Source organism: Ammodytes marinus, assembly GCF_949987685.1.
Source record: "Ammodytes marinus genome assembly, chromosome: 9".
Taxonomy (NCBI): Eukaryota; Metazoa; Chordata; class Actinopteri; order Uranoscopiformes; family Ammodytidae; genus Ammodytes; species Ammodytes marinus.
In genome coordinates this window covers 27811760-27825759 of record NC_137213.1, presented here as the reverse complement: position 1 = coordinate 27825759, position 14000 = coordinate 27811760, and the positions used below count along the sequence as shown (strand labels likewise).

Here is a 14000-nt window from a genome sequence, read left to right as displayed (position 1 = left end):
AAATTTAATATGAATTGTTACATTGAATTATTATTTGAGTTTTTTGTTTTCAGTTTTCTAGGGCCAGTTTCACAGACATGGATTAAGCCTAGTCCTGGACTAAAATGTACTTTCAATGGACAATCTCCTTCAAAATTCCATTTAGTCCAGGACAAGGTTTAATCCATGTCTGTGAAACTGGCCCATATTCTCTTTGGTCAAATAACATCACTGGGTGTATCAAATATGATGTGAAAGATCATTTATTTTTGCCAAATATTGTCAGAATACAATGATTATATACATGACCACAAAATACTCTTTGCAATAAAAGTATTGTATAAAAAAAGGAGAACCATGTGAGGCAAGTGGGTGGGATATCATTTTAAAACCAGGGGCTTTGATTTAAGTGTAATAAACTCTTCCCCTGACCTCAGTTTGACCTCTTGTTTTCTCAGCTGCACTCGGGTTCATCAGAAGCCGAGGAGGAGAACGACCCAGACGGAGCCTTCGCCTTCCGCAGGAAAGCAGGCTGCCAGTACTACTCTGTAAGTACTGTGACAATACATAGTTTATATTAAAAGAATCTGAAACTTTTTTTTATATGGTTACATGTTTTACATTTAATTTGGTTGTAAAAATAATAATTTAAAAGTGGGATAGTTAATATACTTAATTTGGGTTATTAGTAAATTAGGATATTAGTTTGTAGATATTTTTAATATTTTAGGAAGTGAAATGATATGAGTGGATTGAGGAGAAGTTGAAAGTGGTAGATCTGAACTTCATCTAAGTTCTTTTTTGGGAAACACGGTTGCACTTTTTGTGTTTTGAAATTTAAAATAATAGTTCATTGAAGGGGGGCATACTGTCTCCTTACCAGTGGAAGCCTGAGGTAGTAGAAGTCTTTTATTAAATGTTCTTTGTATAAAAATGAATACATGTTCAAATGTGACTGTGTCCCCAGGCGCATCAGGACCGAGTGGGCAGCTGGCCGTGGTGTGGGCCCTGGGAGGACGGTTTGTCAGCAGCTCGTTTCCGCTACAGTCTGACCACGCTCACCGTGCCGCGCCGCTGCCTGGGGCTGGCACGGCGACGCACGGGACGGGGGGGAAGGTACGTTCATTTACCTTTTTTGGGATTTTTAAATCACACAGGACATTCTGGTTTGTAGTTTAGCTTCTGACATATTTGCTTTGCTGACGAGAACTAGGTTCAAGGTTATTTTATGTAATTTTTGTGTACTTGCATACATAAAGAAATGTCTTCCTCCCCCCTGTCCAAAGCAGACAATCAAGCATATATAAAAAAGCACTGAATTGTGGGTCAGAATCGCCCAAATATGATGCTGTTTTCAACAACAAAAATCTCGGACGGATCTAGTAGACATCTGTGTATTTCTAACCATCCTAAATCTGCCCACAAAAAATGGGACATCCTAAATCTTTTTTTCTACCATACTAAATAGCAGATAGTATGCGATTTGGAATGCAGGGATTCTATATTACTGCATCACCCTGTCCTATTCTAACCCTCTCCCCCTCCTCCTCTCTCTCTCTCTCTCAGGGTTTTACTGGACCGAGCGCACACGGACTACGACAACGTTTTCCACCAACTGAATCCAGAATCTCTCGACTCGGCCATTCCTCCCTCGTCGCCGTCTCCACTTCCCGTTTCTCCTCCTCCTACAAAAACTACAACTTCTTCTTCTTCTTCTACTACACGTTCTCCGGTTGCAGACAAGTTGCCGACCAGTACCTCAGAAACGCATACCTCAAACAGACACACACACACACCCTCCTCCCTGTCCCTGCTGTCCCATTCTTCTAACTGTCCCACGGACCTCAGTCAGATACTGTTGAATATAAAGGCCTGTCGATGGAGGCACTTTAGGCCTCGGACACTACCACTACACCAGCTTGACAACGCCCATCCTCTATTCAGGAAGTTGAGTCGCAGCGTGAAGCGGCCCGTGTTGGGATCCAACGCTGGGGGGCCGCCGGCGAGGGTCGCACCCCCTCCACCGCCCATAGCTAGTAAGTGGATCGGATGGTTTCACACACATGAACGCACGCACACACACACAAACGCACTCGCTTACATTTTTATTCACGCACACAAACACGCACGCACAATCGCACATACACACAGTCGCTCACTCTTTGTCACACATTCACACTCATACACACACGCGCACACACACACACACACACACACACACACACACAGTCATACTCATTTTCTCTCTCACACACACACACACACACACTGCAGATGCATTTGCTAAGGCACTGTTGCTAATGGCTTCACGCTTTCAAACACACACTTTCTCGCACTCTCATAAACACACACTAACTCACACACACACAAACACACACACACACAAACACACTATGGATGCATTCACTCAGGTGCTGTTGTTGTGATGACATCTCTCTTATGGCAGCTTGGGTTTGCAGACTACTGGCTCCGTTTGTTTTGAGGTTGACTTTTTAAATTACCAAAATATATTTACTAAAAACAGCACACACACCGTGTACCTATGAGCTTGTTTTCAAATGTCAGCTTTTCCTAATTTCACAAAAAACATTGAATTCTTCCCCCCCTAGGGATATTTTGACATTCAAACATTTTGGGAGTATATTCGAACAGGTTTTTTTTTTTTTTAATACTTTATGGAGTTTTTCTTTTACAACATTAACCCATTGATGTGGGTGCGACGCAGCATCAGGCAGGAGAGCCAATGTGGCATCACGCAGCAGCCGTCATCAATGGGTTAACAAACCACTTGAAAAGCGAACACACAAACAAAAGACAAAACAGAATAAACAACCAACATGGCACACTCTACTCTACAGTGCTACTGAGATTTATTCATCCCTCTGCAATTTAGGTGAATTTAAAAAAAAAAAAGTGCTGAGAAAAAGCTTTAAAATGTTCATTTTAGAAAGTAATGATACATTTATTTCGAGGCGCCTTTCATGGCTCTCAAGGTCGCCGTACATTCAAAAACATAAACAGTATAAAAGCAAAGCAGTCACACAATAAAAATAGTGTTTCTTTAAGAACTATTCTGGATTATCAGTCTTCATGCAAACTAATAAGCCTGTCTATTATGGAAAGAGTATTTGTTGTTGAATTTTTGTCTTGAATACTACCAGCTTACAGTTGTCAAAACATGAGCACACGAGTCCCACTCAGTAGAGAAATGTTTTTTTGTTGAATTCCACTGAACCTTTAACAGGCACGCTCGTTCAGACACGTAATTGACAAATATCCGCCCATGAAACCATTTAGGATGCACACACAGGGCAGGTTACTATATTTTTACTGACACATTTTTATATGTATTTACCTTTTTATTTATACAGGTAAATCCCATTAAGACCGAAGACTCTTTTATCAAGGGAGACCTGTTCCCATTTACACATTACCATTCACACACACATTCATACACCATTAACATTTCATTTAAATTAACATGGAGTGTGGTTATATATTTTTAAACTAGTTTATTTGGAGTGTTTTGATTGCAGTTCCTATCGCTTCTGTTTTGTTGTTGTTGGTCATAAGGAATAGAAGTGACTTAGCATTCACATAGCGTAGCATAGCACCGTCCCACCCGCTCCACAAGGTGTCAATTAGTTCTGGGTTTGATAAATAAATTCATGAGCTGTGCACGGTGGACACAGAGGCGTAGTGCGTTGAATATAAACTAAATGCCACAGTTCCCCGGGTGGTGTTACTGTTATGACTTGTCTAAACGTGATAAAATATCTAGTTTCTGAAAAGCGCTATATAAATTCAATCTACTTTTATTGTATTATTATGACGAGGAATTGTGTATGGCGTGAAAAACAACGGTCCATTTATTTCTACTTGGAAAAAATGTATCTGGATTAATAGATGCAATATTTTGATTAAACCAGACATAGTCAGATTGTATGAAATAAGCATGATGAAGTGTGTTTATGATAGAGGCAGTACCAGAGTACCAACTGTGACTTTTCAAATGCAAAGTGATATGGGATCCTGTGAAGTAGTGAAACGGCAAGACTCGCAGGGAATAAGAAATAAATATTGCAATATTGAGTCATGAGGCAACGTAATAGTAATAATAATATATTTGATTTGTATTGCGCGTTTCTCCCACTCTAAGCGCTTATACTATGTAACTTTGGAATATTTAAAAAAAAGTGGATGAACATAAAATATGCCCACAAGCAACTAGGTGTGCTGGAGATTTGAAAATACACATTTTAATGTCTTAAAATGCAGCTCAGTAATAACATTTCTTCCATACCAAGTTGGATGTTTAAAAACAAACTAATTGTGAGTAAAATTGAGTGTAAAATGCACTCGTTTGCAAGCATTTACGTCAAATTTTGCTGAGGTTGAATTTGGTCACAAAGTGTCATGGCAGGAGCAGACCCAATGCACTTCAATTTCATTTGCAGATTACAAGCTTGATTTTATACAGCTTTGAATTAATTCTAATAAAGCTTTGTCAGCACACTCTTCAGTATCTCCTCCTCTAGTTTAACGGTAAGGGACTGATGTCTGGCAGCCCGGATGTGGTTAACCTGTAGGATTATTTTCTTGGCACCTGTCTTTATTAATGAAGGCAGTAATGAATGGGTGTTGGTTGATTTTAAAGTGTTTGTTGTGTCTGTGGATTACCAATAGGCTCACAGCCAATATGGCCATCAACAGATGTAACCGTCTTGAAAGTTTGCCAGCTCTGGATAGTCTGAAAATCGGTTTGAGTTGGTACATATTGAAATTGAAAGCAAATATTTGCACTGTAATGATATACGGTGAGCTGATGCTACTGGGCGGATATGTTACAAGAGGCTTCAGCAGGTGTGGCCAAGCTGTCTAACAAAAAGAGATAAAAATAGCTTCACCACACAAGAGCCACGTCACACAACACACACACACACACACACACACACACACACACACACACGTAGAGACAGTGTGATTCATCAGTCAACCCTCCTCATTCATGACCGTCATTGTGTTTCTTGATTTTGATTTTTGATTTGATTCAATTTATTTCAGACATATCAAAAAAAGAAAAATGAAAAGCATGGAAATACAATAAAAAAATATGTTCAAATGATTTCACAAAAGAAATAAAAATAAACAAATAACATATTGAATTGATATGCCTGAAAAGGAGTAGGAAGAAGTATAAACTTATTTGATCCTACCCCTTTTCCACAGCTCAATAACTTATATTTATTATATTAGCTTCCTGTGTTCTTTATGATCCTTTTTACAAATCTATACAATTGGTTATACTATATTTGATACAATCCATATAGTTTCTTAGGAGAATAGTTTCAGTTGATGATGCTTAACGGTGCAGTTTGTAAACTAAGCACATCCCAGGAATTGGCTACGCTCCTCACACGCAATCCTTGTTTTTCTGTAAATCCAATGGAGCAATATTTTAAAGAGATAAACACATCTTCTTCTTCATGAATATGGCTTTTAGAATCACATGTTAAAGCAGTATTACCATATATATATATATATATAAATCTTGTGCTAAATCGGCATTTTAAACACGTATACTATGAGTGTTATTTCCAGTATTCTAACGTCCCCTCTCTCTCTCTCTCTCAGCATTCACAGCGGAGCAGTACCAGCAGCATCAGGAGCAGCTGGCTCTGATGCAGAAGCAGCAGCTGGAGCAGCAACAAGCTAACACCACCGCTAACAGCACACGCGTGAGTACAGCACTCAGTACTGCTTTACACACACACACACACACACACACTGAATGTGTTTTATAATGCCTCTGAGCCATCCATAGCTGATGGCCGAACGTTTAAAATGTTAGGAATTCTCTTGAAAGTTGGCAAAAAGGTTGATTCTGACTCGATGAAATGATTTAGATTTTGACGGTAATCCTAGTTGCCTCTGTCTTCAGTAACTAACAGTATTCCTCCCTCTCTCCCACAGGGCCCGTCGAACACGTTGGACCAGGCCCGGGCTCAGTACGCGGCCTCGGCCCTCGTCAGCGCCGACCAGCTGCTGGCGCTGAAGACCAAGGAGGAGCTCGGCCCGGGAGGAGGGGCCGTCAACGGAGTCCTCAACCCCTCAGGTAGGAGCTCAGGCTGGGCAGCGTAGGGCAGGACGGGGGCCCTGGATGGTAGTCACTCTATAAGTATGTCTACAGCCTCAATAGTGGAGCAGATAAGTGCTACAATCTTTCAGTTTGTGATACAAGCGGGAAAACTGGTAAGGCCTCAAGCAGGGCAGCGTAGGTTAGGACAGGGGGCCATTAAGTTTAAGTTGCTGGATTGGTTAGTTAACACAAGGCAGATACACAAAGTACACTCACACAATGGATGACAGTGCAGAATCACTCTATAAGTACATTTACACCCACAAGTTGGTATGCAAATTAAGTAGGAGAAGTAACAAAAAATACCTTTTGGAAACAGTCAAATTAGCTTGAATTTCATGAATATCGACCCAAAGATTTTCTCAGGCATTGGCGAGAATGGATAAAAAATCAGGTGTTAATACACAGTCTAGGCTCTGTAAATGGGTATGTAAACAAAGGGGGCCCGCCGTAGCTAGCTACAAGCCCGTCTTTGTAATGACACACTTGGATCAACTTTCCAAAATAAATAAGTTTTTCCGTCAAAGATGAGTTAATAACAAAAACCTCCCATCTCCATATCCAAACTCCCACCCTGTAACCCTACCCCGTCCCTCCCCTGTCCGGCCTCTTTCACCCCCCTCAGGTGTCTACAAGGGCTTACACCTGTCCAGCACAGCAGCAGCAGCCTCCCCCTCGCCCCCCTCCTCTCACCACCCCCACCATCCCCCCTCGACCACCACAACAGGCTCCAGTAACAACAACAACGGGACGTCCCATTCCCACCCAGCTAACAGCACTACAGCCAGCCCCGCCTCTCAGGTCCTGCTGGGGAACAACAGCCTGCGATTGGGCCACGTTCCCCCGGGGAAGCGCCTGCACGTGCCCCGCTCCATCAACACCTCCTCCGCCTTAAAGCTCGCCGCCGCCGCCAACGCAGCAAACTGTCAGAAACAACCCAAGTCTGCTGCCAACACCGCATCGCCAACGCAGCACATGGGGCCCAGGTGAGAGAAACAAACGCACATATCATAATATAACTTCTGAACCTAGACGTAATAACTTGATGCCTATAATGTTGAGCGAAACAAACACACATTCAAAGATGTAGTAAATATACAATACGATGTAGTAACTTGGGCCCAGGTGAGAGAAACAAACGCACACAGGGTATATTTTCAGAGGTAATAACTAGCCAATAATTTTATCATCATCATCATAACTTCTGAACCTAGACACAATAACTTGATGACTATAATGGTGAGCGAAACAAACACACATTCAAAGATGTAGTAAATACAATGTAGATATTCTGTTTCCATCTGTAGCTGTATGTAGTAACTCAGGCCCAGGTGAGAGAAACAAACGCACATTACACAGAGATAGTAAATATACAATATGATGTGTGTCTGTAGCCATATGTAGTAACTTGGGCCCAGGTGAGAGAAACAAACGCACATTGGTTTTCACAGGTGTGCTTAATATAATAAGGTCTTCTGTTATTCTGTTGCAATATGTAGTAACTTGGGCCAAGGTGAGAGAAACAAACGCAGAAAGGGTATATATTCACAGGTGTGCTAAATACAATTAAGCAATAGCTCACGACAGGCTGTGGAATGTGCTCATTATACCACTGTTAAGGAGCGTTACTGCATTATTACATTTTAGGCCATTTACATTATCGGCTTGTACACCATTACATGCTCCATTGATGCACATTCAAACAAATGTTCCATACAAACAATTTCACTTTCTTTCAAGGGAAGTTTGACCGAAGTTACTAATAGGCTTACTAACATGGAAATTGTAAATAATCACCGTAAGTGTTGGAGCTATTGTGTGTGTGTGTGTGTGTGTGTGTGTGTGTGTGTGTGTGTGTGTGTGTGTGTGTGTGTGTGTGTGTGTGTGTGTGTGTGTGTGTGTGTGTGTGTGTGTGTGTGTGTGATCCCCATAACAAAAATTGCCACTGCAGTTTAAATTATAGATTTTTTTTTTTTCAGCCTGTGTTCATATTGTGAAAGCTCTAACCAGATCTTATTTTTATTAGTAGTGGAGAAAGGGGCTTCAGTTCTACGCGGCTTTATAACCATTGATTTCACTGGGCCAATTTAGGGGCTTTGTTGCCATGGCTATAATCTGTAGAAGAGAAGAAAGAAAGTGACAATTAAAGTTTTTTTTCTTTTCCCACACAAAGAACTTTAACAATATGTCAGGAGTTCTTTTGTTTCCATTCTTCTGCTGTGTGTGTGTGTGTGTGTGTGTGTGTGTGTGTGTGTGTGTGTGTGTGTGTGTGTGTGTGTGTGTGTGTGTGTGTGTGTGTGTGTGTGTGTGTGTGTGTGTGTGTGTGTGTGTGTGTGTGTGTGTGTGTGTGTGTGTGTGTGTGTGTGTGTGTGCGCTGTCAATTTACTTTAAATACTTATAGAAGGACATGAACCACAGTGGCTATTTATTGATATCTAATTGAAAAGTTTAGGTCCTTGTCTAGCCGTATGTAGTTTGAAGTTATTGTAAACCAGTGACTATGTTGATCCCACTGTTGCCTTTTTAATGGCTTATATATATTTATATATATATTTTTATATATATATTTTTATATATATATATTTTTATATATATATTTTTATATATATATATATATATATATATATATATATATATATATATATATATATATATATATATATATATATATATATATATATATATATATATATATATATATATATATATATATATATATATATATATATATATATATATATATATATATATATATATATATATATATATATATATATATATATATATATATATATATATATATATATATATATATATATATATATATATATATATATATATATATATATATATATATATATATATATATATATATATATATATATATATATATATATATATATATATATATATATATATATATATATATATATATATATATATATATATATATATATATATATATATATATATATATATATATATATATATATATATATATAAAGAACAAACACAAGTTTAGCAAGAACCCCGCACCAAAGCCAAACAATGTTTTTAAAGTTTGGGCTATGAGACGTCCAAGACCATAGGTTTATGTTATTGGTAGATTGCAAGCAAAATTGGTTTACCTTATACAGCGCAACATGCTTACTCCATTTTCCAATTTATTTATTTCAGTTTCGATACTTTTTTTTAACAAAGTGTGTGATCATATTTGGCACAAAAAAAGACACATTTCTGTCTCTAAAAGTATTTTTCTCAGCTTTAAGAATATTGAATACTGTTTTACTAAGGATGGATAGATAACTGTTTTCGGGAACTACTTCTGCCATGTGTCCTAACGTATTTTTTTTTTTCTCTCTGTTTTCCAGGGAGAATCACGAACAAGACAAGCCAGCACTGAACAGTCTCTCAGAGAACACAATGGCCATGGAGGTTACGTAGCCAGCTGGGACAGCGTGACTCCATTTTGTTTCTTTAGGTGCTATGCATCGTTCGTTAAGACGTAACCGGCGGCGACGAGCACGGGCGAGGCTGGGTTTCCATAGTAACTGTTTTGGGACTTAATTGCAATGCTCGTCTCGTTTTTTTTTTCTCTCTCTCTCCATCTCTCTCTCTCTCTCTCAATCCCTATTTCCCTATTTGTTACTGTTAATAAGAGATCATCTGTAAATTCTTAATATGGCAATTATATGTACAGTACTGCATATTTGTAATATCCCCCATTGAAATTCCCAAACCACCCCCGCCCCACCCCTTGTTCTTGTATATAACATTACTTGAATACAGAAATTGTTCATTTGTGATGTTTTGCACTCGAGATATTGAAAGATTTAAAACAAAACAAAAAAAAATCTAAATGAATTAAAAAGAGAAAACGACAAACTGCAACTGGTGCGATTGTATGAGGTGTGAAAGTTGTTCCACAGATATAAAAAAAAAAAAAATGTGTGTCATCACATGCATGGTGCGGAAAACCTGCTGTTTGAAAATATTTATTGTGCCGTGTTTACAAAGGTTATTTTTCCTCCCTCCCCCTCCTCCCTATTATGTTATTTTTTTTTAAATCATATTTTTTTTTTAATACACTGTACCCTTCACCGGTTCGCCCTGTGCTGCTGTCAGTGTTTAGCAAGTTATGAAAGAAAAAAATAATGTGGATATTTTTTTTTTTTTTTTTTTTGGGATGTTGTGAAAATGGCCAGGATATCGCCTGATTTAAATTAAATTAATCGGGAATCCTTTACCATTGTTCCTAAAGTTTCAGGCACAGGACAGTAGACTAACAGAATGACGACCGGTGTGAATTTGTTTGTTGTAAGGCATCAGTTTGTCAGTTTACACAGAGCTCTTCCATACATATATTTACTATTCCTGAGACAAGTAACAAAACAATGGGGATGAAGATTCTTTCCCAGAAGACATTGCTACTTCTGACTTTATCTAAGCACTATATAATTTGTTTTTTAATTGATTGAATGCTGCTTTTTTTTGTATGATTTTAGGGTCTCAAAACGGCCATTTATTTACGTTTTGTTTTCTCTCAAAAAGATGGAATCCCCCAACCTCCTCCTCCCCACCCCCCGTATCATTTTTTAAAAAATAAATATTTTTGTATCTCCAAAATTTCCTTTTTTTATTTTTTATTATTTTCCACACGAAAGACTTCATTCTTTTGTTACTTGTTGATCTTTAAAAAAAATATGAAATAAAAAAAACCAAGGGAGTTGAAAAATAAAATGCAGTAACTTGACATTTAAAAAAATATCATTCCAGCTTCTACATAATATGAAAAAACGTGTATGAAATGAAATTGAAAAAAATAATTATTGAAAAAAAATTACAGTTTTCTCTACTTTTTAATAAATCTAAAAGAAGGCTGCGAGGCCATGAACCACAAGTTATCGGGTGCCTTCATTTGGGAAATAAATAAAAAAAAATATTAAAAAAAAAATAACTAAAAAAATGTCTCTTCTGTGAAGAGTTTGGTACTGAACAAGGCTACTTGTAGTTTGTCTTTGTCTGTACCACGATCCCAATGCCCATTCCAATGGCCCAGTTGATTCATGAGTTTGTTTTGTTTTTGTAGAGCCTTCCACACACACACACACACACTTGGGAAAGACTAAGAAATCCTCTTGAATTGTCACAAAATGAAATAAAAACCCAGGGCATTATGTGTTTTTGACCAGCATGTCTCGTTCTTTGTCGTCTTTGTCATTTTAAATGTGTCACGTTTGGAGGCCGTGTGTAGAGTTACTGGATCTCAACAGGCAAAGTAACTGGTAAAACACTTTGGCTCTGAGTAATCAGTTTCCACTCAAACGCTTACAGTACAAAGCTGTGAGCTGTTTTTGGGGATATTGTTTTATTTGAATCTATATTTGAGTAAGGACTTTGATGATAGGGGAATTAATCCTGTCAGCCAGAAAACCAACATTCAACAGTTTTACCTAAATGGTAGAGATGGCTGTTTTATTTAGGGTTAATCTGCTCTCTTTTGTGAGAACCTTATTTCGAGATGTAGGGTGCCATAACCTGAAAGTGAGAACCTTTAGTTGTACAAAATGCACCTTTAAAAAAATAAAAAACTTAATCAAACCATATGAAATAAGTTCCCAGGACGTTGGCTCTAGTTTTAAAGACCTCTGCTGTATCTGAACCTATCGATGAAGAGATACTGTATGTCATTAAGTAGGTTGGCCGCACTTTACATAAATACTTTCAGACAGTCATTTATAAATAAATAAATGTGTTCAGAAATGCACTTTAAGTGAAGGGCATGGGTTCTTTAACTTCACAAAGCAACTATAAAAGGTCTGACACGTATATAATAAATAATATACATGGATGTATGAAAGCCCTTTCCTCAAGCTGCTGGCCATATAAGCCTTGGAATGATAAATGAATAAGCATTTGACTCAATTAATAAACTACAAATTATAATAAATTCTAAGTCCCAGGGTTCATCTTGATGAAAAACACTCATTCAAACCTTTAAGTGTGTGTATGCAAACTAGAAAACCTCTCAAGAGGTAACTTGATTCTGTTCTCAACTGCACATTTTGTGTTTGAAGTGGTTCAGACGCAATGAACATGTATAAATTAAAACGTTGTGCGTAGGTCTGTCTGTCAGCGTGTGTGTTGTGTGAGTGAATGTAGGTCAGGAGATCAATGAAACATTTCTGCTTCTTCTTTGTACATTTTGCCGACATCAAGGTACGAGGTGCTCCGGGACTGAACGAGGTCGCTGATGAAAAGAACGGCAACTAAAAAGAATATCCAGTATTTATTTATTTCACTCTGGTGCATTGCAGTGCTGCCTTTAGTTTAACTCAATAAAAGTTAACACACACATTTATTTCTACTGGCTTCTTCTGGGCTTTTAAAAGAGACAGTGCTGCTTGACAATATGTAACGTTGGGGTCTAAACTGACTGGGTTTTATCTGTTATATCTAGTGCCAATTTCTTCCCTAAAGATCTCTCATTACATTGGTCCATTTCATTAATCAGTTTGGCCCACCTGATTGTGTTTACCTGCTCGATTTAAGCAGTGCAGTTCAGGGTTCACAAACTTTTGCACATACAAAAGTTGGCAAATCATTTGTTTTATCTGTTTTAACAATTGATTTCCATAAAAGAAAAGTGTTGAATTGATAAACAAACATCTGCTATTTCATATAAAAAAAATACTGGCATTGATAAATGATGAATTAATAATGGTTAAACTGAATACAATTCCAAAATGCTCAAGGGGTTCACATACTTTCAAGCAGCACTGTATAAAATAGTCCTCAAGGAACATTGTGGCTGTTTACCTGTGGCTGTTATTTATTGAAGTCAACACAAATTGGTTGGGATAAGGGATTGACATTTAAATGTAAATTCAAGTTAGTGGAGGAAAATAAGTCGATAAGAGCTGGAAAATAAATGAGCAGAGTGCAGCCCAACTCCCTGAGAGAGAGATTGGATTTACTCGTGTGTCTGACTTGATCATATTTGGATCTTTAGCTGTAATTGCTTGTTTTAAAAAAAAATTAAAATAAGTTCAAGAAATGGGCTGAAAAAGGGTGGTATAAAGGCATGCTACAATACATGATTTAAATGTTTTTTTCAGCAATAACTTATCAGACATTTTGGGGACCTTTGGGACACATGGGCCTATTAACTTGTCACAAAGGAGTATAATATAATAGCCTCTGGTACCGTTAAGCGCAAAAAGTTTTTACGAGATGTAAGAAAAGTTTAATTCAGTTATTGGTGAAGTGTGTGCCCCAAAGCAATAAGGTACAGCAGTACATTTCGCTGTGGCCTTGTCCCAATTTATACTGCAGTGATTCCAGCAAGAGGAAAAAGCACATTATTCCAACAACAACATAAAAAGGTTATTTCAGGTTAAAATATATCTAATCGGGGCGCTCCGGTGGCGTAGTGGATAGAGCGCGTACCATATCGGCTTCCGGCCTTCGTTGCAGTGGTCGTGGGTTCAAATCCGACCCGTGGACCTTTACTGCAGGTCATCCCGCCCTCTCTCTCTGTCTCTTGTCTCCCCATTTCAACTCTGTACTATCCAATAAAGCTTGAAAATGCGACAAAAAGATATACATATTGAATTGTGTATAAGTTAACTGACCTTGTACTACATTACACTGAGAATATGAAAGAAATCCCCATATGCCCTTGTTATACATGGAGACACCTTTGTTGCTGCACACACACAAAAGACGAGATGTGTAGGTGGATTTATAGATTCCTGTTACTATGGCAGCACCGTCAGACGTCTGTTGTACAAACAAGAAAAAATCCTTTTGATCTGATAGAAGGTTGATCCTGTCGAGGTGTTCTCACTTTCATATTATTTTCATTATGCGTTTCGATCAA

At 38.0% G+C, this 14000-nt stretch overlaps 2 protein-coding genes across 3 annotated transcripts in view; one reads left to right on the top strand and one right to left on the bottom strand.

The window, feature by feature from the left end:
* Nucleotides 1-10771, top strand: part of LOC307254951 (enhancer of polycomb homolog 1-like) — a 45203-nt gene extending 34432 nt beyond the window's left edge. For both annotated transcript variants that reach the window (XM_080033526.1, XM_080033525.1), the window contains 7 exons: nt 438-527; nt 947-1095; nt 1546-2015; nt 5614-5717; nt 5953-6094; nt 6744-7104; nt 9490-10771. In XM_080033526.1, coding sequence (XP_079889652.1) covers nt 438-527; nt 947-1095; nt 1546-2015; nt 5614-5717; nt 5953-6094; nt 6744-7104; nt 9490-9562 — 1389 coding nt within the window. In that variant the 3' untranslated portion in view covers nt 9563-10771. The remainder of the gene's footprint in view (nt 1-437; nt 528-946; nt 1096-1545; nt 2016-5613; nt 5718-5952; nt 6095-6743; nt 7105-9489) is intronic.
* LOC307255649 (arylsulfatase I-like) overlaps nt 1-14000 on the bottom strand; it is a 225129-nt gene that overhangs the window by 186396 nt on the left and 24733 nt on the right. The gene's annotated exons all lie outside the window — the stretch shown is intronic.